This window comes from Plutella xylostella, chromosome 15 (assembly GCF_932276165.1).
Source record: "Plutella xylostella chromosome 15, ilPluXylo3.1, whole genome shotgun sequence".
NCBI classification, from domain to species: Eukaryota; Metazoa; Arthropoda; class Insecta; order Lepidoptera; family Plutellidae; genus Plutella; species Plutella xylostella.
Window position 1 is genome coordinate 2,490,677 of NC_063995.1, and position 23,112 is coordinate 2,513,788.

At 40.5% G+C, this 23,112-nt stretch overlaps 1 protein-coding gene and 1 long non-coding RNA gene across 2 annotated transcripts in view; both read right to left on the bottom strand.

Annotated features, from left to right (window-relative positions):
* Positions 1-2,455: 2,455 nt before the first annotated feature.
* Positions 2,456-23,112, bottom strand: part of LOC105386560 (rab GTPase-activating protein 1-like) — a 40,041-nt gene continuing 19,384 nt past the window's right edge. The window contains exons 10-24 of the mRNA XM_048626140.1: positions 22,905-23,007; positions 15,079-15,238; positions 14,045-14,135; positions 13,726-13,870; positions 13,164-13,352; positions 8,463-8,588; positions 7,871-7,981; positions 7,228-7,358; positions 6,736-6,857; positions 6,470-6,573; positions 6,071-6,181; positions 5,780-5,840; positions 5,302-5,435; positions 4,839-4,932; positions 2,456-3,861 (exon numbers count right to left, since the gene is read on the bottom strand). Of these exons, the coding sequence (XP_048482097.1) occupies positions 3,569-3,861; positions 4,839-4,932; positions 5,302-5,435; positions 5,780-5,840; positions 6,071-6,181; positions 6,470-6,573; positions 6,736-6,857; positions 7,228-7,358; positions 7,871-7,981; positions 8,463-8,588; positions 13,164-13,352; positions 13,726-13,870; positions 14,045-14,135; positions 15,079-15,238; positions 22,905-23,007 (1,975 nt within the window). The 3' untranslated portion in view covers positions 2,456-3,568. The remainder of the gene's footprint in view (positions 3,862-4,838; positions 4,933-5,301; positions 5,436-5,779; positions 5,841-6,070; positions 6,182-6,469; positions 6,574-6,735; positions 6,858-7,227; positions 7,359-7,870; positions 7,982-8,462; positions 8,589-13,163; positions 13,353-13,725; positions 13,871-14,044; positions 14,136-15,078; positions 15,239-22,904; positions 23,008-23,112) is intronic.
* Positions 21,429-22,243, bottom strand: LOC125489657. Its single transcript, XR_007267136.1, has 3 exons — positions 22,093-22,243; positions 21,817-22,009; positions 21,429-21,633 (listed from the first exon to the last, which is right to left on the bottom strand). It is a non-coding gene; the product is annotated as an uncharacterized LOC125489657 (long non-coding RNA).

Sequence of the window (23,112 nt, forward strand, 5' to 3'; positions counted from 1 at the left end):
TTATTGTCAGTCAAATGATATATTTTCTATTGCCCTAGTTCGGAACTATTGCCAGAAAGACCACGCCATTCACAGGATGATGGGGAACAGGCTAGTTCTTTTTACATTATGTTCCATTTAGAAACACCTTTTATATATTATATTATCTATTCTTGATTCCCATCATTCTGAACAAATTAGCACATAAAATATTGGAGAGCCTTACATAAGAATTAATACTTTTCAAAACGAAACAGGTACAACACATAGGATAAATAGAAGGTACAGTATGTGAATTGACAATGAAACTCATAGGTACCACTGCACATTACACTTGAACCATCATAATCGTACGAACCATCTTATCAGACCTCTTGCTCGCACTTCAAGAAGTATTGTTAATGAGAGTTCATAAGATAGTTGGTTTTGTAATGGTTCAAGTATAGCCATCTACAGCGTTGCTTATCTCCCAAACATACATACGATACAAACGCAATGCTGCTTCATAATTTTTTATTGCTAATGTGCGATGGCAGTATGGTTGCAGGTACGAATGTGTGATTCGAGATATAAATTTTCATCATCAAACTTTTTATGCAGGAATGTTAAATGTAACACAAAAGCGGTCCTACCGTAACCTATAGGTGACCTCTGGGCATAACCTGGGCTTATGATTGGACAGTCGCCATGGTTGAAGACGCGTGATTGGCTGACTACCGACAATCACTACAAGTTCAACTGGTAGTGTGTTAGTTACATGCATATAAACCTATATGTCCTTGAACGTATCTAAATGCAACCATATTAAATTCACCAAAAACATCAATAAGGTAGAATCCTCGTATTTAATCGGCAGCGGGCATATAAAAGAAGTGACTGAAATTCGAGACTTGGGGGTGATACTGGACAGTAAGTTGAGTTTTAGTGCTCACTACGACCATATTATTGCAAAATCTTTTAAAATGTTAGGATTTATAAAAAGATCATCAAAAAAATTTAAAAACTCTAACACCAAAATTCTTCTCTTTAATGCTCTAGTTAAGAGTAGTCTCGAATACTCAAGTGTTATTTGGAATCCTATGTACAATGTACACAATACCAGATTAGAACGTGTGCAAAAATCATTCACAAGGCATCTTGCATACCATGAAAAGGGATTTAGTAGAAGGAACGACTACAATTCCCGCTTAGAATATTTTAAAATGGTATCGTTAGAAAATCGTAGGCAGCTAATGGATCAAATTTTCCTTTGGAAAATCATCAACCACCAAATGTGTAGTCCCGAAGCGCTCGCAAGAATATCTCTTTCCGTCCCGAGATCAAACCGTCGCCTTCCTCATACGTCAACTTTCTACATACCTGTACTAAAAGCAAATACCACCCGAAACTCCCCTGTATACCGTATGTTAATGGGGTACAATAGAATAAACGCTAGACTTCACGAAAAAAATAAAGATATTGACGTTTATCATGACTCTCTCGGCTCATATAGGAATAAAGTACTGGACGCCCTACATTTAGGTTAATTAGGTTTAGGTTTTTATTATATCTACTCATAGTTGCATGTTAGTTTAAGTAAGCTGTTGTAAGTTGTAAATATAAAAATGTTGTGTTCACCTATAATTGGGGTACATACGTGAACAATTATTGTATAAAATAATATTAAAACCTTTATGTATGATATCCTGTTGGTGTAACCTTATATATAAATAAATAAATAAATATAAATCTATAAAATCTAATTTATAATGCCTAAACATAAGATACACTACACACCACGCAGATATCTGAACCCCCACATATAATTCCATTTGAGAAGTAAAACTCTAACACGATTCGAACTTTAACAAAATCACTCAGAAGTAAATTATGCTAATGCAATTATAAGTCAGACTGTACGGTCATGTGCAGAAAAACCTGACCCCCCTCTCATAGTAACAATGTTTCTGAGAGGGGTCAGATTTATCTGCCGTATGCTGTACCTACATACATACTCGTATACAATTACATTAGATGAGTATGACGATTGAGTAGCAAATGACAAATATCCATAGAATGGTTGGTTTAGCTAATATTTACACACATTATAAGCTCTTGTGCATTTATATTCTAGATATATAGTAGGTACTAATGCGGTATAGTTATATCGACATCAGTCATAATATCATTGGACTGGGGTTTATTGTAAATCATGAGTAGCATGCCATCTATTTTTTACAGGTATTCGTATGTCAGAGTACCTAGTAAAAAGATGTATATTATAGTGGTGTATGTTGATTTTGCCTAGATCACACGCAATCGAGCATTTTTTTTTAATTACAACATACTGGACTTCAACCAACAATAAGTAAGTAAAATCATTAGAAAGGTGCACTGCACATGAAAGCATACTAGGTTAAAGTGCAACATAAAAGTTTGGTTACTTATATTTCATTATCTATTTTTTTATAATTTTACAGTATCGTCTTGGTACCTATACTTTTACTATAATTTCACTACTCATAATTAATATTTAACCAACGATTATTATCGTGAAAAGAACAAATACATAATCTACGATTACAACTTCCATTAAGTAGAGTTTACGACAAATCCATTAGTACAGTTACTACTCTACAAAACAATCATATATTTTAAAACACACATTTAAACTAAAAATTATAGTAATGTATGTTATTTAATATCAATTTTATAGTATAATACCTTTGCCTCCTCTAGCGATTCGTTGCTCACAAATCACACACGATATTAATATAATATGTATCGCCACAGTCAGTGCTCTAAAGTCAAGTAACATCTAGGAAAAATACTATTGAATGAACATGAATTAAACTCATCATTCAATGGGCGAGAAACATTAAATTATATTTGTATCGCCTTTCAAGACATAGTTATCGTTACTGGCACTAATGCACTGTACTGTTCGATAAATCATTTACATACTTTACTATATTATATTTTTATAACATTAGGTCCCATCTTCGAATATTTACCGCACATACTTTCCGTATATCCTCATACATCGACTTTGAGACAGAGAACGAATCGGAGACTGACTGCTCAGCGATTGGTCAATTTACTGGACGCTGATTGGTCGCTGCAGTAGCCCTATCAAACCTCTACCAATCACCAAGTATCTGAGTCGTTTTCTAAACCTAGAGTCGATTTCAAGGCACTCATTCTATGGCAATAAGTCCGCCTAAGACAAAGCCTATCTTAACAACCCTTACATTCTGACACCAGTTAAGTAGCTATATGACAATATACAAGTCCAGAACTTAGTTATGATCCAGAACATTAGCAGTTCGCAAGGTAATCAAATCACAAGTTATATTGCACAACAAAGCGGTAGATAAATAAAAACAGATTTTTTATCGCTTGACTAGTGTAACGGCACTTCAGACTGTAGAATACAAACGTCACTCCAAATCTACACAGCTGCTGAACGGAGATTCATAGAAAACATACAACACAGCTTAAACTTTCAATCACCTTAAGATCGGACGCAAAAAGCCAAACCTGAACATTCCAAAAATTTCGAGTCGCGCTTAAAAACTTACGCCAACCAAAATTCAAAAAAAGAATACTGTCAACCCATTGATAGGTTTTTGACCATGTTGGCGGGCGTGAGCTCCTGGCTCCTACGGGTGATTTCCTGTGCGTCCTTGGCCATGGTGGATTCGACGATCATAGAGTGACGTTTCGCCGGTTGGTCCCGCTTCCTCCTAACGTCAGGGCTGTATGGCTCGGAGACGCGGCGGTCCAATTGCGGCTGACTTCCGTGCGAGTTGGAGAACGAACTCTGCCTCCTGATTGGTGGACTCTGCTCTGTCAAGTACGTCTGGAACGTTGGCCGGTTCTGCGCTGCCTCCATGATGGAACCTTGGTAAAATAATTTTAATAAATGTAATGTTCTGGTGTCGAATTATTAAGTGCTAGCTCTCTATGTCACATTGAAATAAATGAAAATAAGCTTAATTGAGTATCATAACTTAGTCACATAATAAGCAAAAACCGTAATCGCCTTTCCTACATTACTTTTAAGCACTAAAATTAAATGTTTTCAAAATAACCAACATAAAAATGAAACAACACACAAACAAGAAGCATTCTATGTGAAAATGATAAAACTAATGTAGTTCTAATGATTGATATGTAGACATGAGTGATAAACATATATGTACATGCAAATAGTGATGGTCTGATAATATATATGGATGATGAATGGCAAAATTAAGAATATGCATCACCTTTTAACTGGATTTCTTTGTCTTGCTAATGACCTACAATAAACGACATTTCGATATTAACAAACTCACGAAATAATTATAAACTTTACAGCACGACCACACAGTACAGGTGATGTAATAATGAAAATTAACAGGTACCGTGACCAATGTTAATATTACCGACTTAATTAATTAAATCACCCCATGCAATTTAAATTAAGGTAATCTTAAGACGATAAAATAGTATATTGTTTGAAAAGACAAATAATGCAACTAAAAAGAAGAGCACAACATAATAACACACAGATAAATACCAGTATGATAGAAAAGTAACGCTAGTAAGTTTTCTTAAATAAAAGGAAGATTTCATTTCAAGATACAAGTTAAAATTTTCAAGTTTTCAATTCTTTTGCCCGTGTTCTGTGTCTTTTTGGCTATGAGTATATCGTCGCAGTGGAGGCCAAGGGAGTCAAGCCACAAATTTAATGCAAATGAGTTAAGTACTTACACAAACCAAACGAGTTGTCATAGTTGTTTTCTCTGTATAAAGATTTTGTGTGGACTACCACTGTTGGCCTCCACGGTGGAGATATTTATAGGGGGGTAAAGAAAGAGTATAATGTGTCGTACCGAGTGTGCGCACGAGCCACGGCGTGACGGTCTGCTTCTGGTTCATGGCGGCCTGCACCTCGCTCAGAGCCGCGTTCAGCTGGTGACTCAGCTCCTGAGGGGTAAGGGAGTAGGCGTGAATTATACACACACAAAAAAAAAGTAGGTACAGTACATTTGTCATGACTACAAAAGGGGATCTGCGCTTATAGTACGTATGAACGATTGATTCGGAGCGACCTCCGCCCCGCCTCACTTCGATGGGCAAGAATCAAAAAAACTTTTTATGCCTTGGTCATTATAATTTATTTCTATGTTTGAAAGACTAAAAAGAAAAGAGGCTTGTTCCTCTTTCTATCGTTGTATGTACGTAGGATGTGTACGTCACCTCGAGTACTTCAATCTTCTAGTTTCCGAGAAGGTGTCTTGGCCACCGTGCTATTACTGCTCCAGGTCTTCAACAGTAGATATATGGGCAAGGTACCTGGTTGCTGCACTGCGCCTGCACGTGCGCCAGCTTCACCTGCGCCAGCTCCAGCTCCAGGTCGCGCACACGCTGGCGGAGCGACGCCGCGCCGTCGCCCGGGACGGCGTCTGAGAGCGTGCCTGACGCGTCTTCTGTAACGACAATGTGAAACGTTTAGTAGATATGGTTGGAGATTCGCGTTGAATAGGTGTATTTCGAAGAACCCAGGGGTACTGAGTGCACAGTAGTGTGATACGCGGCTGCTCGCATTTAGTTTCTAAATATGTGTGACAGCCTGCTAGACCAACTTTCTAAGACAGGTAGTCAGTAGTGGCTGGATGAAGAAGGCTTAGGACATAGAGCGCTCCTTGGGAGAGACATATGACTAGTAGTGGACGTGGTAGTCATACAGGCTGTGTAGTCTGTGTGCATAATATGTAACGTGTATGGCAGCCCTCGAAAGTATACTCCAATAACAAACAGATAAAAAACGAACCTTCTTTGTTGTCCTTTTGTGTGAGTTTCATTCCGCACGCTACGCAGCCTTTGATAGCGTCCTGCGGACAAATATTACGTGTTAGACACCTCAAGTAGTTAGTAACCAATATACTTAAGTCTAGAATCCCCCGACCGGATATTGCTATTTATGGCAGTGTATCTGAGAAGCTTCGATACCGCGATGTAGGATTTCAGACTAATTTGCTTCGATCCCATACACAGATCTATTGCGTTCCGAGCGCCATCTATTGAGTGTCATCAGAACTTGTGGCCACTCAATGGCACTGACCTGCGCGTGGTGCAGCTGCCGGTCGAGGCGCGCGCAGATCTCGCGGTAGTCGCGCGCGACGGCCGCGTGGTGCGCAGACTCCTTCAAAGCCTCTTTTGTTGCTTCTCGAGACTGGAAGTTATGAAAAAGGTGAATCAGGATTGTGGGATATCTCACTCGTTTACATAGAAAAATGAGAGAGCGAGGGCTACATAAAGTTTGTTTAGTTATTGGTTAGTTTAGTTATATGTCTGCATTACAATCATGTTTTATTATTGTATAAAAAGAGTTTCATCAGTTTACAGTAGTTGTCAATAAAGTGTCTATAAAATAAAGTTGTAATGCGCAAAAATTGTAAGGGCGTTTTAAAATTTCCAAATAGGTATATTGGAAAAGGATACAAATGCAATAGATTCTTACCTCAGCCAGCTGACTCTCAAGTATATCTTTGTCTTGTTGCAGTTGTGTGTTTATACCTTTCAGCCTTTCCAGTTCCACGTTTATTTTCTCCTTTTCAGCCGATTCTGGAAAAGATAATTTAATTTAGTTGATACACTGTAAACTTTGACGCACGTACAAGCCTTTCAAATTTTTACTAAGGCAATATTTTATTGAGCAACATCTATTGTTTTGTTATGCATTTCTCTGCTCTAACTGGTTACTGAAGTGGAAATTTTCTTCCTCACCTTTAATAAACTTCTCGTATTCCTGTTGGTACTTGGGCAGTCGCTTGACCTTGATGCTGCAGGCCAGCTTCACTATCTGCCGCGACGCCTCCTCCGCACGACATTTCTTTGGTAACGTTACCCTGGAAATAATGAAAAATAACATTTAAATGGTTTTTGAGAAGCCTTACTTAGGCGTCTAACTAGTCTAGTGAGTGCTTGAGTTTCTAAATAATTAAGCCCAAAAATTCTTACACCCACCTCGAAAGACGTACCACCGTCATCGTCATGACCTAATAATTATAAGACCAACTATAATCAGTCTTCCACATGGAGCCGCTATCTACCAGCTACCTAAAGCAGTCGGTCCCGGAGGCCAAATGTTTTGATAGTATAGGTCAGCGCATTCGCAAGGCCATTCAATGACCAAAGGTCCTAAGGTCAAGTTGGGTAAAGGTCAACTCCCCACCTGAAGTACTTGAGCACGCCCTCGAACACACACACACACAGTACCTGAAGTACTTGAGCACGCCCTCGAAGTCGTGCGCGAGCAGGTCGCGGCGCGCGCGCGACAGCAGCGCCAGCGCCACCTGGAACAGCGTGTCCATGCCCTGCAGCAGGAACACGTCCAGGATGTGGTACACCTGTGAAGGAGAGGGGGGTTAGAGCTGGTGAAAGGAGGTGTTGGAGTTTTGATGTGGGCTTAATGGGTGGTCTATCGAGAGACCTGGAAAATTAGTAACGTATTGTTGTTTGCTGCGTAGAATTATCGTCTTTTTGACCACTTAACAGGCCTCTCCTAAGGAGCTTCGCTGATCTATATTGTTGTCTTTCTTCGAACAGAAGTGTAAAGTCTTAGGTCTAGCGGCTACGTCGCAAAACGTAGTACGTAGAAACAAAAGCCCAGCTGCTGGACTCAACTTTGGGGGGGCAGTAGTCACCAGCGGCAGCGGGAAGCGCGCGGTGAACACGGTGAGGAACCACTGCGACGCGAACATGTGCGGCTAGCGGGGGGGCGGGGCGGGGGGCGGTGGGGGGGCGCGGGGGGGCGGTAGTCACCAGCGGCAGCGGGAAGCGCGCGGTGAACACGGTGAGGAACCACTGCGACGCGAACATGTGCGGCTAGCGGGGGGGCGGGGAGGGGGGCGGTAGTCACCAGCGGCAGCGGGAAGCGCGCGGTGAACACGGTGAGGAACCACTGCGACGCGAACATGTGCGGCTCCACGCCCAGCTCCGCGAAGTGCGCGCGCAGCTCGTGCAGTTGCTCCTGCGGACAAAGACATCACACATTTTATAAGATACAGTCTCTCACAACATCTTGCATACTTTTTACGCACTATTTAGTGGATTTACGACGGGTCTGAATCATTTTCAGATCATTACAAACATACACATCATTCTCTTCCAAGGAAGGCGTACACTACATTACCAATTAATATTGTTCTTAGCGTATCAACATCTAGGGTATGTCATCAAAATGAAAGGATTAGCGTGTTCCCTACAATCTACAATGACTGCTTAGGATACTCCAGAAGTATAACCCACACTGTTGCAGTCCTATATAATAATAATAATAATAATAAACCTTTATTTCAGGCATCTATGGCACCCCAGAGGTGCAGAGGGTCTCTAACGTCCGCCACTTCCGCTTATCTTCGGTTGTTCTTTTAACCTCGCTCCAGTATCACCCACACTACATCTACATAAACACACATATACTCGTAATGTATACATAAACTAGTACTGACCTCCATGAGTCGGTCGAGCTGGTGCAGACGCATGTAGAGTGCCTCGAAGCCGTCCTTGTACAGCTCGCGCAGCCCGTACCCGTACATGAGACGCACGAGGAGGCAGAACGCCTGCTCTTCTGGCATCTGAGGAGAGGATAGGAATTTATAGTGGGCTTTGACCGCATCATTTCGGCCTCAAGTGATTTTTAGGAAATTCTGGTTAGAAAAGAAGCCTAGGACTAATCGTTAATTTATATGGTTAAGGGTCAGCAATAGGCAATCGAGGGTTGGCATTGTCATAGAATTATGTAGTAAATGATGCTCTACAGCCTTGAAAAAAATCACACAGGTAGCCGAAGAGTCTAGCTAGGTGCTGAATCATTCGAATTTAAGTAAATGCTTATGGATAACTGTAAATTAATTACGAAAAACCAGTAAATCACACTCCCGTATTGTAACAACTGTGTCGTAATTATCAAGAATTTTCATATGATTCTTATCAAATTATAAAGATAAATGCTTGGACTAGGCGCTAAATACCTTGTTTTTTAATAAACACACACCTATTTTGTGTAAATTAATCCCAAACTTGAGCAATTTTTTTCCCTCAAATCTTCATACAAATATCTATGGCGGCTTTCTGTGTTATAAAATCATAAACACAAGCGACGTTTGACTCAGTCGGCCGGTGGCCTCCAAAGAAGGGTCACGTCGGTTTAGGCGGCACTGACAGCTCGCGATCTAATTGTGTACAGACACAAAATCACTGCACATTGGTTGTCATTGCACTTTTTCAACTTTTATGACACCAACATAATTTGATTTGAAATTGAGGAAGCATAATTCTTATACTATATTCAATAAATTAAATGATTATGTTTTTTATTAGTTAAGTCCATGGTACTTCTTGATTAAATTATAATTATTAATGCCTAACTAAAACTAACTAATATAAAATTAAAATTAAACTAAAAAGAAGATGCTGGCCAGATCGCTGCCACTGTCGGGTAGGGTACCCAAGACGCTGGCCGCGTTACCCCGCTATATAGCGATGCTTAGCCTTTGTGATAGGTAAGTGCCAGCCCTAGGGTCCCTTGAGACTTCTATTAGTCTGCTGCTGATGTCTTTAAAAAGCTGACGTGCCTCCGGTCCCCACGGCCCTGGGATGAGGAGCAGGAATATAGTGAATGGATCTAAGTGATGACAATACGTAGGAAGATTAGGTTAGGATTCAAAAACACAGTCTCACCATGAGAGGCATGGTCTCGTGAGGATCTGATGAGGGCAGTAACACGGAGGTGACTGAATTTTATTTCAAAGATTTAATAGCTAAAAGCATCGAGTTTGGGCTATTAAGTATGTTTTTCAGAGAGAGAGAAAGAGATTTTATTTTTCCTCTGGATGTGTTAGGTTTACTGGGTTTACTAAGTTCATTCTGTTAATGGCATCAAGTTGTTATGTGTTCATAGGTAATAATTATTTATATTTTTTATTATTATATTTATTTTAACAAAATGCTGTTGGTTCTCCACGAAAATGTAAAAATAAAAATAAATTCGTAACGTAAAATTGTCAATGACGGAATTTCTTCTATAGACAGTAGCCACAAAAAAAACAAACGATAGATGGCGTGATTTGAAGATAAAGATACATTTATTCGACACATAGACAGCAACAACAAAAAAAATACAGATTTAAAGAAAAGAAACATATACTTATACAATACAACAAAGACTGCCTCTGTGGTCTAGTGGTAGAAGCTTCGCTTCATGACCCTGAGGTCCCGGGTTCGATTCCCGGGTGGGACCATCAATTTGTGTTTCTAAATTGTGGTTCTAAGTTTGGTTAGGACATAGAAGGCTGATCACCTGTTGTCCGAAACAGTGAAACGATCCATGCTGTCGGATGGGCATGTAAAGCAGTCGGTCCTGCGCCTAGCTCTCTCCAGTCGTGTCGGTCAATCCGTCCCATTGGGTTATGAGAGTGATGGAACAGAGAGTGCTCCTGTGTACTGCGCACACACTTGGGCACTATAATCTACTCCTGCGTAGTTGGCTGATCTCAATTGAGATTGGCCGCCGTAGTCGAAATTCGGCTAGGAGGACATTATTATTACAACAAAGAAAAAAAAGGATACACATCAAAATAAATGGAAAAAATATAAGCCCCAATTTACTTGTGTGGGACAGGGAGTACCATAATATTTTTTTTGGGGTACTCCCCATCTATGCGAAATATCAGCTTGATATCTTTACCCGTTTCTGAGAAAAAGGGCGGTGACAGACAGTCAGTTAGACAGACGGACAACAAAGAGATCCTATAACGGTTGCTTTTTTTTCTTTTGACGTTCGAAACCCTAAAATTAAGTAAAAATATTATGCTGCTACCAAAAAATGTACTTACAGGTATTGAAAAAGCGGTATGTAGTACTAAACAAATTATAAACAAACAAAAAACCCGACTGCACGCTAAAAAGATGAAAACAAGTCCCAATGTTAATGGAAAGTATCGTAGGTGGGGACCAGCAGAGGGTTCACCATTTAGCTGAATGTTATTTAGAAAACGGCCTTGAGTGGCGGTCAAGTTGGTCCCCGCCTGCGATACTTTCCATTAACATTGGGACTTGTTTTCATGTTTTTAGCGTACAGTCGGGTTTTTCGTTTGTTTATAATTGTATTTTTTTATTTGTAACTTTTTAGTTGTTTTTATTTTATGAAATTTTACGTCAGTAGTTCATGATCATTTTTAATTTCAATAATTTTGATGTTGTTATTTAAATACCTTCAATATGCATATTTTTGTAATGTGAAAATCAAGCCCTTTCATTTGATACCTTACACGGCAAAGTTGAATTATTATTTTTTCGATCATCACGTTATGTCCTCTAGAGGGCGCTATGTACATTTTTTATTTATTTTATTTATTTACGAATCCAACAGCGTAACTTAAATAACATAATTTTTAATATATGCACACAGTAAGGCCAATGATAGGATTCACAGGTAATGTAAAATAATAAACATTATCACGGTCGGGTACCTGCACACTTACTACTTAATCTAATTTTATATTATATGCTACATAAGTAATTGAGTGACATTAGTGTGTTTTTGCCAAAGGCTGCGCTCAGATAAAATTAGTACATTTTAATGGAACGTCACATAGCCTATAACCATCGCGCCATCAATACGCTTCTAACAATACCTCATACATCAAAATCTATCAAGCCGTTTAGGCTACAGGAGGGAACAAAGAAACAGACAAACATACATACATACAATCAAAAAACATTACCCTCCTCCTTCGGCAGTCGGGTAAAAAGGAGTAAGACAGGGGGTCATTCTGAACTTTTGCTCTACGAGTTTCGCAAATTAACAAAAAAAAACCTTTTTCATAGAAACTGTTTAAAATGTACTTAGTATATGGAAGAGCGGGGTATCCTGGCACAGGTACTTTATACTTAAAAGGATACCCCATCAACTATTGTAACTAGTATGTAAGTTTACGAAATAAAATATTTTGTATTTTGAATTTTTGAATTTTTTTAGAAACTTTGTTGGACATGTGACTTTTTACCATGGAAAATCAATTTTTTTTTTCGCGAATTTGCAAATCTTTTAGAACAAAAGTTGTTCAGAATGACCCCTTGAGTCATCCCCTTTTGGCTTAGTATAGCCCTTTTGCGACACTATGTATTTACTTTGCTTTGTCGTCGGGGTTCAGTTGGCTGGAGGATGCCCGAAACTTATTATCTACACTTTAATACTTGTAGTTACCTTTCTACAAGTAAATACCACATTTGTTTGAGAAAGCTAATCGGGTTCCGAGTATAGAGTAAAGTGGCACCCCTATTAATTTCTACTCTTTCCTGGTGCCGACCAGTGTAAGTAAGAATTATACTTACCTACTTACCCTAAAATCACCCAAAATGTACTTGAACATAATTGTCAATAAAGTTGGCGAGTAAAAGTTTATCGACCCACTGTGCAAACTTACATGTGTGCGTGTCACTGCGTGTGCTGTGTGAAGAGCATTGAAAACCCAAAATTGGCGCGGCACGTCACCCTGTACGGGCCCTTAAATGATTGAACTGCTTCGTAAAAATTACCTTATACAGGGTTATTGGTAAGTAGACCTGATCCTTTCAGGAGGTGATAGAGGAAGGCATTTCCAGACGATTGAACCCTATAATGCATTATCCGAAACTTAACAATTTCTAAGATATTTAATATTTTAGTTTTTAATTTTTTGGCCAGAATTTTGGTCTACTTACCAATAACCCTGTATACTTCTCGATACCACACGGCACATAGCGATTCTTGGCCAACTTGGACAAAGCTTCCTACTCAACATAAACACCTTATTTCCTAGATTCAGCGCACAATTTACTCACATGAAGCAACAAAGTAGTAACCAACCCCTGGCAGTATCCCACTTCAACATCATACACGGCTCTGGCCATGCGCAGGAGCGAACCTTATCCAAAACGCCTCTTGAATCGCAGAGTATACTATATTGCCTATAAAATAGAGCTCAATTTACTCACATGAAGCAACAAAGTAGCAGCCAAGAAGCTCAGCCCCTGGCAGTACCCCACTTCCACATCATACACGGCGCGGCGTACGCTCGGGCCATGCGCAGGAGCGAATCCTGTTCAACGCCTCTTGAATCGCAGATTACATACTATATTGCCTAAAAAATAGAGCACAATATACTCACATGAAGCAACAAAGTAGCGGCCAAGAAGCTCAGCCCCTGGCAGTAGCCCACTTCCACATCATACACGGCGTACGCTCTGGCCATGCGCAGGAGCGAGTCCTGCCCGACGCCGCCCGCCTCGCGGAAGAAATCGTGCGCCGGGAACGTGCGCGCTATGTCTCGCTGGATCACCGACTCGAATGGGCAGTCCTGAGGAGAAATAGGTGTGTTAAATGTAGGTATGAAATTGGTGGTTGTGATGATGTCTGAAATTATTTTGCTTTTTAAGTGTGGTGTTTTGAGTGGTATAGAACTATACACCATACTAATGTGCTGCCTGAACGGTTCAGTACCCTTTCATCTTGCTAATGGAGTCCGGTAGGTGCCCAGAAAGGCATCATTCTGGTGCCATGCGAACTCGTAGCGGGCTGACACACAGATACTATCTCTTATTACCTTTCTAATAAGAGTCCTATAAGTGTTCATTAGTGCGTCGTTCTAATACGCTCCTGCCAACCGCAGCCACACCTATCCTCTAAGCGCCTCAGCTTGAGTGAGTGATCCATAATGTAAGTTACATTACCTTGCTAATAAGAGTCCTGTACGTATCCATCAGTGGATCATTTTGGTGGACCCCAGCCAGTCGCAGCCACACCTCGCCTCTCAGAGCTTCGGGCACGCCCACTCGCACGAGTTGACTGAGCGCGCGCGGCCGGGGACCCGTCCAGCTGGGAATGCAAAATTTGGCTTTATGTCAAGGCTTTAAGGAGTTAAAGTGGATTCTTGCTATAGATATTATGTGCTATGAAGAATGTTTTTTTTATAAAGTAAGTATGTGTCATTATTTAAAATAATATTATAAAGATGATCAGTATTTAATTTAGGATGTGTGGGTGTCATACCTCCTGAGAACCTGGGCCCAATTCTCCAGGACATCTTCTTCACAATCTTTGGAGACTTCACCCGTGCCGCTGAGCAGTGGTTCATCGCCGTCTGAAAGAAGATAACCTTTACTCAAATGGCCGGGTAGATTTACATACAAGTATAATAAAAGACGTATAGTCATACACACTTATCAAGCCACAGTAGTCAAGAGCTATGTCTATGTACAGTAAGGACTAGTACAGTAAATCAATTTTAACACGTCACATTTGACAAATGTATGTCACATACGCAGATTGATCGGTTTTTTTTCCAGAATCCAATTGTTTGTTTATTGGAAGACCGACAACAGGCGCTTCAGGCGCTTCTTGCGGGATGCAGCCTAATGTTCAGACTGTCCAGCGGTATATAGACAAATGTTGACGGATAATAATTAATACTGAAACAATAACATAGACTTACCAGAGTCAGGCTCGGAGGGCGAGGACGGTAGGATGGACATTGACAGCGGCAAGTTGAGTCGCGAGCGGTCCACATTGTAGCCTCAGTTGAGGAACAGATTATGATTAGGCCACGTCCCCAGTGGGCACATAGCTAGCGGCAAGATACTGAGATAGTCAGCGCGCGAAAGGATATAAGAGAAGAGCGTACTAAATCGATACGCCGCAAACTCAGTCGGTCGCTGACGGTTTTCCTGCTGGGGCACCGCCTTACTGTAAGTTAAACACTTTAGACTAACCAGAATCAGGTTCAGGTTCAGAGGGCGAGGGCGGCGCGGGCGCGGCGGAGGGCGAGGCCAGTAGAATGGACAGTGACAGAGGCAAGTTGAGTAGCGAGCGGTCCACATTGTACCCTCAAATGAGGAATGAGATGATGATTACTGTAAGTTAATCTTACCAGAATCAGGCTCGGAGGGCGAGGGCGGCGCAGGCGAGGCGGAAGGCGAGGCGAGTAGGATGGACAGTGACAGCGGTAAGTTGAGTCGCGATCGGTCCACATTGTACCCTCAGTTGAGTAATAAACTATGATAACTGTAAGTTATACGCAGACTTACCCGAATCGGGTTCAGAGGGCGAAGGCGGCGCGGGCGCGGCAGAAGGCGAGGCGAGTAGGATGGACAGTGACAGCGGCAAGTTGAGTCTCGAACGGTCCAGCTCGCCACTCGTCTCCACACTCGCCACTTCATACTGGAGGATGCCCGCTGCGTCTATGGCCTGCGATTTTTTCAATTTATTAAGACACTAGATTGCATAAATTAATTTGTTTTAATAGTAAGGTATAGAATTTGGTAGGCACCATAAAATTAATGACGAACAAGTACCCAATATGATAAAAGGGTGGAATGCTTCTCGTTAGAGAAGTACTTACACTTGTCCAAAATTAATAATGCACATGCAGATCTTCACACCCGAATCGTTAAATCGTAAGAGCCTTAAAAAAACACTTTCATTTTGCACCTTGTTCGAAAGAAATAGGAGTCTATGGCCTGCGATTTTTTCAATTTATTAAGACACTAGATTGCATAAATTAATTTGTTTTAATAGTAAGGTATAGAATTTGGTAGGCACCATAAAATTAATGACGAACAAGTACCCAATATGATAAAAGGGTGGAATGCTTCTCGTTAGAGAAGTACTTACACTTGTCCAAAATTAATAATGCACATGCAGATCTTCACACCCGAATCGTTAAATCGTAAGAGCCTTAAAAAAACACTTTCATTTTGCACCTTGTTCGAAAGAAATAGGAGTCACATAATCGAAAACAATCGATCTTTAGCCCTACTCTTGGCACGCAATGTATTGGTTTCATCTTGCCTTCTCGCCATTTGGCACTCCCGAGATCGACGGTGGTGCCATCTTGTCTTACCTATTGAGCGGTTTTCGACGGAACTCGTCAAAATCTAGTCCAAATTGTGAATTGGCACTCTTGACAACCTTTTTGACAGATGTTATTGTGTTCACTCTTGTGTTTAGGCAAGTCGTCTACGCAAGAACAAATAAACAACTTTTGAGTGGAGATTTGTGAATAAAGTAGTTAAATTATAGCTCGTTTGGGGCTACAATGTACATCGGTGGCCTGCGCCTGGAAGTGTGCGGGCGGAGTTTTTAAAATAGCGATCCCTGATGATGAAGGGACCAGCTACATCTGTTATAAATCCGGGGACGTGTTGTGTGTGATGTGTGTAGCAGTGGTGTTTATGTGGATGTGCTTGAGCAGCATGTGAGCTTGAGATCGCTATTTTGAAGACTCCGCCTGTGTACTTTTGGGCGCAGGCCACCGTACATTAAATTTAAGTACAATGTGTACCATCGCTCTTACGATGAAGGAAAACATCGTGAGGAAACCTGCATGTCTAGATTTCGCACATCTAGATAATAATATGTGAAACCTATATGTATGTCAACATCTAACGGAAATAATAGGCAATATGTCCAAGGAAATATCATCACTAAGACAGGAATTGTTTTCTAGGGACATGCATAAGGTAGATCACAAGGAAGGGAACTCTCGCTCTGATATTTCGCCTGTAACGAACAAATCATATGCAGCCAAACTGAGTAACAGTTTACAGAAACCGAACTTAAGTGTACCACACACACATCAACATATCGCAACATCATCGTCATCGGTGACGGTATGCGATGAGTCACACACTGGTTTGACTTTGTTGTCGCAAAAACATAGCGGACAAAGGGCAGATAATTTGTCCACAATAGTAGCAAGGAAGAGCGAGCCTAATGGAAAACAACCGATTGTCCAAGAAAATGAATGGAAAACAGTTATTAACAAGAAAAAGAAGACTTTTACAGAAATTAAAAAAGGTGGAAACATAAATATTTCTCAACTAAAGGGCTTGGAAAGGAAAAAACATCTTCATGTATGGAGACTGCGAAAGAGTACTACGGAAACTGATTTATTAAACCATATAAACAGCTTAAAAATATGCACCGAGGAAATTAAAGTGGAGAAAATAAAGATGAAAGTTGAAAAAGACTATGGTTCTTTTATTATATCAATACCGGAAAGTAAATATGATCTTTTCTGTGATCCAAATATCTGGCCAATACATGCAGAATTTAGTGAATGGATTTGGTTTCCCAGAAACAGAAGCAAGGAAACGACCCCCACTTAAGAAAGTGCATATTAATAGTTGCAAGATAATCAAGGTTTTTTATCAGAATGTCCGTGGGCTGAGGACTAAGCTGGATCATTTTCGGAACAACCTCTCCATTGCCACGTCGGAGCTGTATGCGATCACAGAGAGCGGCTGCAATGATTCTATCTTTGATGCCGAGATCGTGCCGCCCGCCCACGACATAGTGAGATGCGACCGGAATGACGGGCGTAAACAGGGCGGCGTGTTGCTAGTAGCTAAACCCACCTATGAGCTTAGAAAACTTGAACTTAAAAACATTATTATCGATAATGAACCATTTGAGTTAGTTTGTAGTGTAATTCTAAAGAATGGAAGACAGATTTTTGTTTTATGTGTTTGCTATATACCACCTAATTCATTAGAAAATCATTATTTAAAGTTATTTAATTGTATAGAACTATTGTCGGCTAAGTACGATTCACTGTTAGTAATAGGTGATTTTAATTTACATTCTAGTCCGCAGGAAGTCATAAATTATTTTGAATATTTTAAGTCGTTTTGTGGATTCACTCAGCACAATACAATCGCTAATATGAATGGTCGATGTTTGGATCTGGTACTGTGTACACAGGGCGTCGGTTCGGTGGAGGTGAGTCTGTCGGACGCGCCGCTGGTGCCCGTGGACGGCCACCACCCGCCGCTCGCCGTGTCCGTGCGGCTGCACTCGGCCCGCGCCGCCGCGCCCGCGCCCGCGCCGCCCCCCACTTCCGACTTTAACTCCACCGATACTCCTTTTTGTACTGCTTGGAATTTTTATAAGGCTAATTTCCCCAAATTGTATTCTTCTCTAATTAAAATTGATTGGACTGACCTTCACAACGAACAAGATCCAGATAGAGCACTAAATATTTTTTATTCTAAGTTAAATTATGTTATGGATGATTGCGTTCCGAAGAAACGAAATGTAGATTTAAAGAATAGGTTTAGTTATCCGGAATGGTATTCGAGTCTACTAATAAGTAATATTAAATTAAAAGCGAACCTTCACAAGCAGTATAAAAGGAGTAAGTTGCGGGATGATTATGTGCGTTTTTCTAATGTTAGATTGTTAGTAAAGCAAACGATACATAAGGACTATGAACATTTTCTAGAAAAAGCACAAAATAATATAACTACAGATCCCAAATCATTCTGGAAATTTGTGAAGGCTAAACGTAAATCCTCAAATAAATTAAAGATTGAAAAGGACGGGGTGGTTCTGAGTGACAAAGAGTGCGTAAGCGAGTTCGCAAAGTATTTCCACTCTGTTTACAGTGTCAGTCCCCCGAAGCTCAGTGTGCAGGAGTGCTTGTCGGGTGCGGACGGTGGCGCCGGCGGCGGCGCGGGGGGCGCGGGGGGCATGGAGAGTGCGGCGCGAGTGCACCTCGAGGCCAATCTGCGCGAGGCGAGCGTGGAGGCGGCGCTGCGCGCACTGCCACCCAAGACCTCGGTGGGTCCGGACGGCATCCCGCCATTCCTAGCGCGAGATTGTCGCAGTGCCTTGGCAGCCCCTCTCTGTCACATATACAACCTTTGCCTAGAAAAATCTACATTTCCTGTTAGGTGGAAGATCACTCGTGTTACACCGGTACCAAAGGGAGGTGGTGGCACGGATGTTAGCTACTACCGCCCGGTTGCGGTGCTGTCTACCTTTGCGAAGGTTTTTGAGTCGGTGTTGTTCAAATCCATATACTGCGAAATTCAATGTCATGTATCTGATGAACAGCACGGATTCCGTTCGGGTCGTAGCATTGCATCCAATCTGTTGAACTTTATAACTACTATAACGCCGTGGGTTGATCAAAGTATACAAGTAGATGCAGCCTACTTCGACTTTCGTAAGGCATTTGACTTAGTGGATAACGACGTTTTGCTGCGTAAATTGGCGAATATAGGGTGTACGCCCAAAACCCTTGAATTCTTCGCCAGCTACTTAGGAGACCGGAAACAATATGTTCAATGTGGAAGAAACGTCTCGGAACCCTATTGTACATATTCTGGGGTAAGTCAGGGCAGTAATTTGGGGCCATTACAGTTCATTATAACAATCAACGATCTGCCGAAGGTGGTGAAGTCGTCTGGTTGTTTACTTTTTGCTGATGACCTGAAACTGTTTGCGCCGGTTACTTGCGACGAGGACCGAAAACGCTTTCAGATGGATATTGATGGAGTTCTGGAATGGAGTAAAGTGAATAAGCTCGATTTCAATGTTGCAAAATGTAATATTATTAGCTTTAGTCGCAGTACCAACCCAGCTCACCATCGGTATACTCTGGGAGGCAGTCCTCTGTCGCGAGTAACATCGGTGCGTGACCTCGGGGTGAAAATGACGTCTGATCTTTCCTTCCGCGAACATGTTGGGGATATATGTAAAAAGGCGTACAAAATATTAGGATTTGCACTACGAACGGCTAGTGGGTTCAAGAGTTTTGCGGCAATAAAAACCATTTTCAACTCGCTGGTGCGCAGTAAATTGGAGTTCAATGCTGTAGTCTGGTCACCCTACGAAGCGAAGTATACACTGATGCTTGAGAAGATCCAGAATAAGTTTCTAAGATTCTATTATATGAAACTATATGGTGTTTATCCCGGGTATCCAGCGCTGTACCCAACGCTCTTTGTCCTGGGCATGGTGGATTATAATAGGTTGGAGGTTAGGCGAGATCTGACAATAGTCTCATACCTTTTCAAGTTGCTGCGAGGTAGGGAGTCAAACTCGGTCATTTTGCAGCAACTGAACCTAACGGTTCCGAGAGATTATTTGAGGCGACGTCTGAACCGAACTTTTGACGTTCCGAATGGCAGGACGAACCTCCTCCGGCAGGCTCCCCGGACCCGGGCCATACGGTTGCTCAATGCCATAGATTCTAATATCGACATATTTTACTGCTCCCTGAGTGAATTTACCAAGGCGGCTCTTTATATTATTTGTTATAAGCATGTTTGAAATGTTGTTTTTATGTTGTTATGTATTTAACTACCTATTATATAAGTACTTCATATAATAAGTAAGAATGTTATAATTTTGTGACACTAAACTATTGCATTGGTGAATAACTGTCATAATAGTATTAAGTGTGTGTGTTAAATAAATAAATAAATAAATGTAATGGCTCGTTTGGAACAACAATTTACATGTATGTACCTATATTATCCCTCTTACGATAAAGAAAAACTTCGTGAGACAAGATATCTGGGCAAGAACAAATACGTAAACAATTTTTGAGTGGAGATTTGTGAATAGGTAAAGTAGCTGAAATATAGCTCGTTTGGTGCTACAATGTACATGAAGTTTAATTACAATGTATACCATTGCACTAACGATGAAGGATAACATCGTGAGGCAACCTGCATATCTAGACAATATGTGAATCCATCATCCCGCAGTGGACCAGTATGGCGGGAATAGCTTGTTTGGCGCTACAATTTACATGGTTTCTAAGTAAAATGTATACCATCTCTCTTACGATGAAGGAAAACATTGTGGCAACCTAGAGTTTTCATAATATCTAGATTATAATGTGAACCCACCAACCCGCAGTGGACCTTTATGGTAGGAAATGGTCCATGCATAGGAAGGCAGTTTAGACGTTAGGGATATGTACAATTGTTCCATTCGAGATAGCCAGGTGCAGGTACGTACACCCCCGCAGAGAATATAATAGAGCAGCCCGTTAGGCCACAACACCCGGTTTGGTGGAAGGATCCACCATTTACTATGGAGATGAACCACCACTTCCAGCACATCTACATGCCTAAATACTATAGTATCTTGTAAATATTTCAGTACTTAATGAAAAAGATTTAAAAATAAAAACATTATGTAAGTTTCAGAATTCTTTATCTTTATAATAATCATACAGATATACTTTTGTAGAATAATAATTTCACCACCACTGTTGAAATACTTGCAAACTTAATAATATAAGGAACATATTAACATAGGAACACTTTTTATAATATTATTTAACATTTCTTAAAACAAAAATGTTCATATACTTCGACATAGGATAGGTATTAATATAAAATAATATTTTAGTCACAGGAAAAATAATATAAAATCTACTTAAATCATCCCATCATCTACTACTGCACAACAGCATCTATACCCATAACTAGTAGCGCTGGTTATGGGACTAGATGCACTTAACTTTGTTATTTCTTGATAACTATTGCACAATTTCTATGAGGATATTGACTCCATCATGGACAGCTTCTGCAAGGTCCCCTTTAGGCTTTAGGGCATTAGCCCATGCTGCCAGCAGTTAGGCATCTACCTGCTTTTCCTCTATGGCCATCACTCTGTCTACTTCTACATCAACTTGGTTGCGGCGGCTGGATCTACGCTGGGAGGTGCGAGCAGGATGAGTTGAGGCTTGATAGTTCAGGCCTGGGTATGATGGGTTCAGGATGCTGCACCTCGACATTAAGTATGTTATGATCCTGCCATTTACCATGGAATGCCTCAGTCTAAAAAAAAAAATTACACATTAACGTTTAAATAATATATTTTTTTTCCAGTACTTACTTAATATGAAAAAAAACAGTTAGGTAAAGTAAGATTTGTGGGTCATCTTGGGGTAAGTTAGCTTACGGGGATTTTAATTTGTTAGTCATAACACAATGAAAAGTAAACTTAAGATTTTAACTTACTTTAGGCATATCAGCGGAGTCCATCTTTTCAAGACCCTTCGACCGCATTAAAGGTCGAGGCCATTGATACAATTTTTTCATAATTTTATCTTCCCTAGGTCGGTTTAAGAAGATCCCTGGCCATTCCTAGGTTACTTTCTAGATATTCTACAAGTAATTTCGTCTGGCGGTACGACGGCCGAGTTGCGGAACTCTGTGGGGAAAAACTAGGTTCATTATAATGATCATAGTGGATATACAGATGATTCTAACACGTTTGGTAACTGAACAACTTACCATAATATTGGTTTTTAAACTTTTTAAGTTGTTACTTATTATGAAAATCCACCGACCGGCCATGACAACAAGAATTTTAATGACAATTTGTTTTTTTTTTTCGTTTTCATTCATTCTTTCACAGAGTAACTGTCAAAATTGACTCACATGCAACACAAGTTGGAACCAATTCGTAACACAAGTCGATCTGAACACGATTGTGAGCCAATTCATGTCGGGAGTGCCAAATCTAACTTGAAATTGCCATTAACTTGTGTTCAATCTTAACACAATATGAATTTACGTCTTGCGTGCCAAGAGTAGGCCTACTGTCAAAGATTTCTATGCGCATTATCAATTTTGGAGCACTGTATGCTCTTTGGTGATCAAGATTTCACCAATATTTTTATAGCAATGTCCATTTTCTAACTTACTTATTATTTTTTTTATAAATTATTATGTATAGTAATAATTACATTAAAAGCTGTATTCATTAAATCGGGTTAGATAACCGTGCATTTTTTACGGGTGAATAATATTTACAACGGAACCATGTGAGACTTCACAAACATTAATCTGTACAACATACATAAACCCATCAAATCGTGCGCGAATGATATATTAAATGTGTTTTAAAGAAATATTGATGAAGTATATTATTGTTTTAACAACAGTTATAAACTTATGTCGCATAATCGAGCATCGTCATAAATCATTATGTACAGTAGCAACATTAGCTAAAGTTGGCTCCAACACGACTACAACTGTCACAAACATCAGCCCATGCGTAGACAAATGCTTGTATTTACCTCGTCCAGTTTGATGAAGATTACCTCTTTCAAGTTGATGTAGAACTGTTGCACGAGCGGCCGCTTGGAGTAGTACCAGTAGCGCTCCGTTGGGGGGAATATCTTCACGGGCGTTTCGATTACCAATCTGCAAACAAAACATTTCCATAAACACTCACGCCTTTTTCTAAAGCAAATACTTTATGTTAGGCGTGAGAGATGCATTGCTGCACCCACCTTTCGCCTGCAAGTT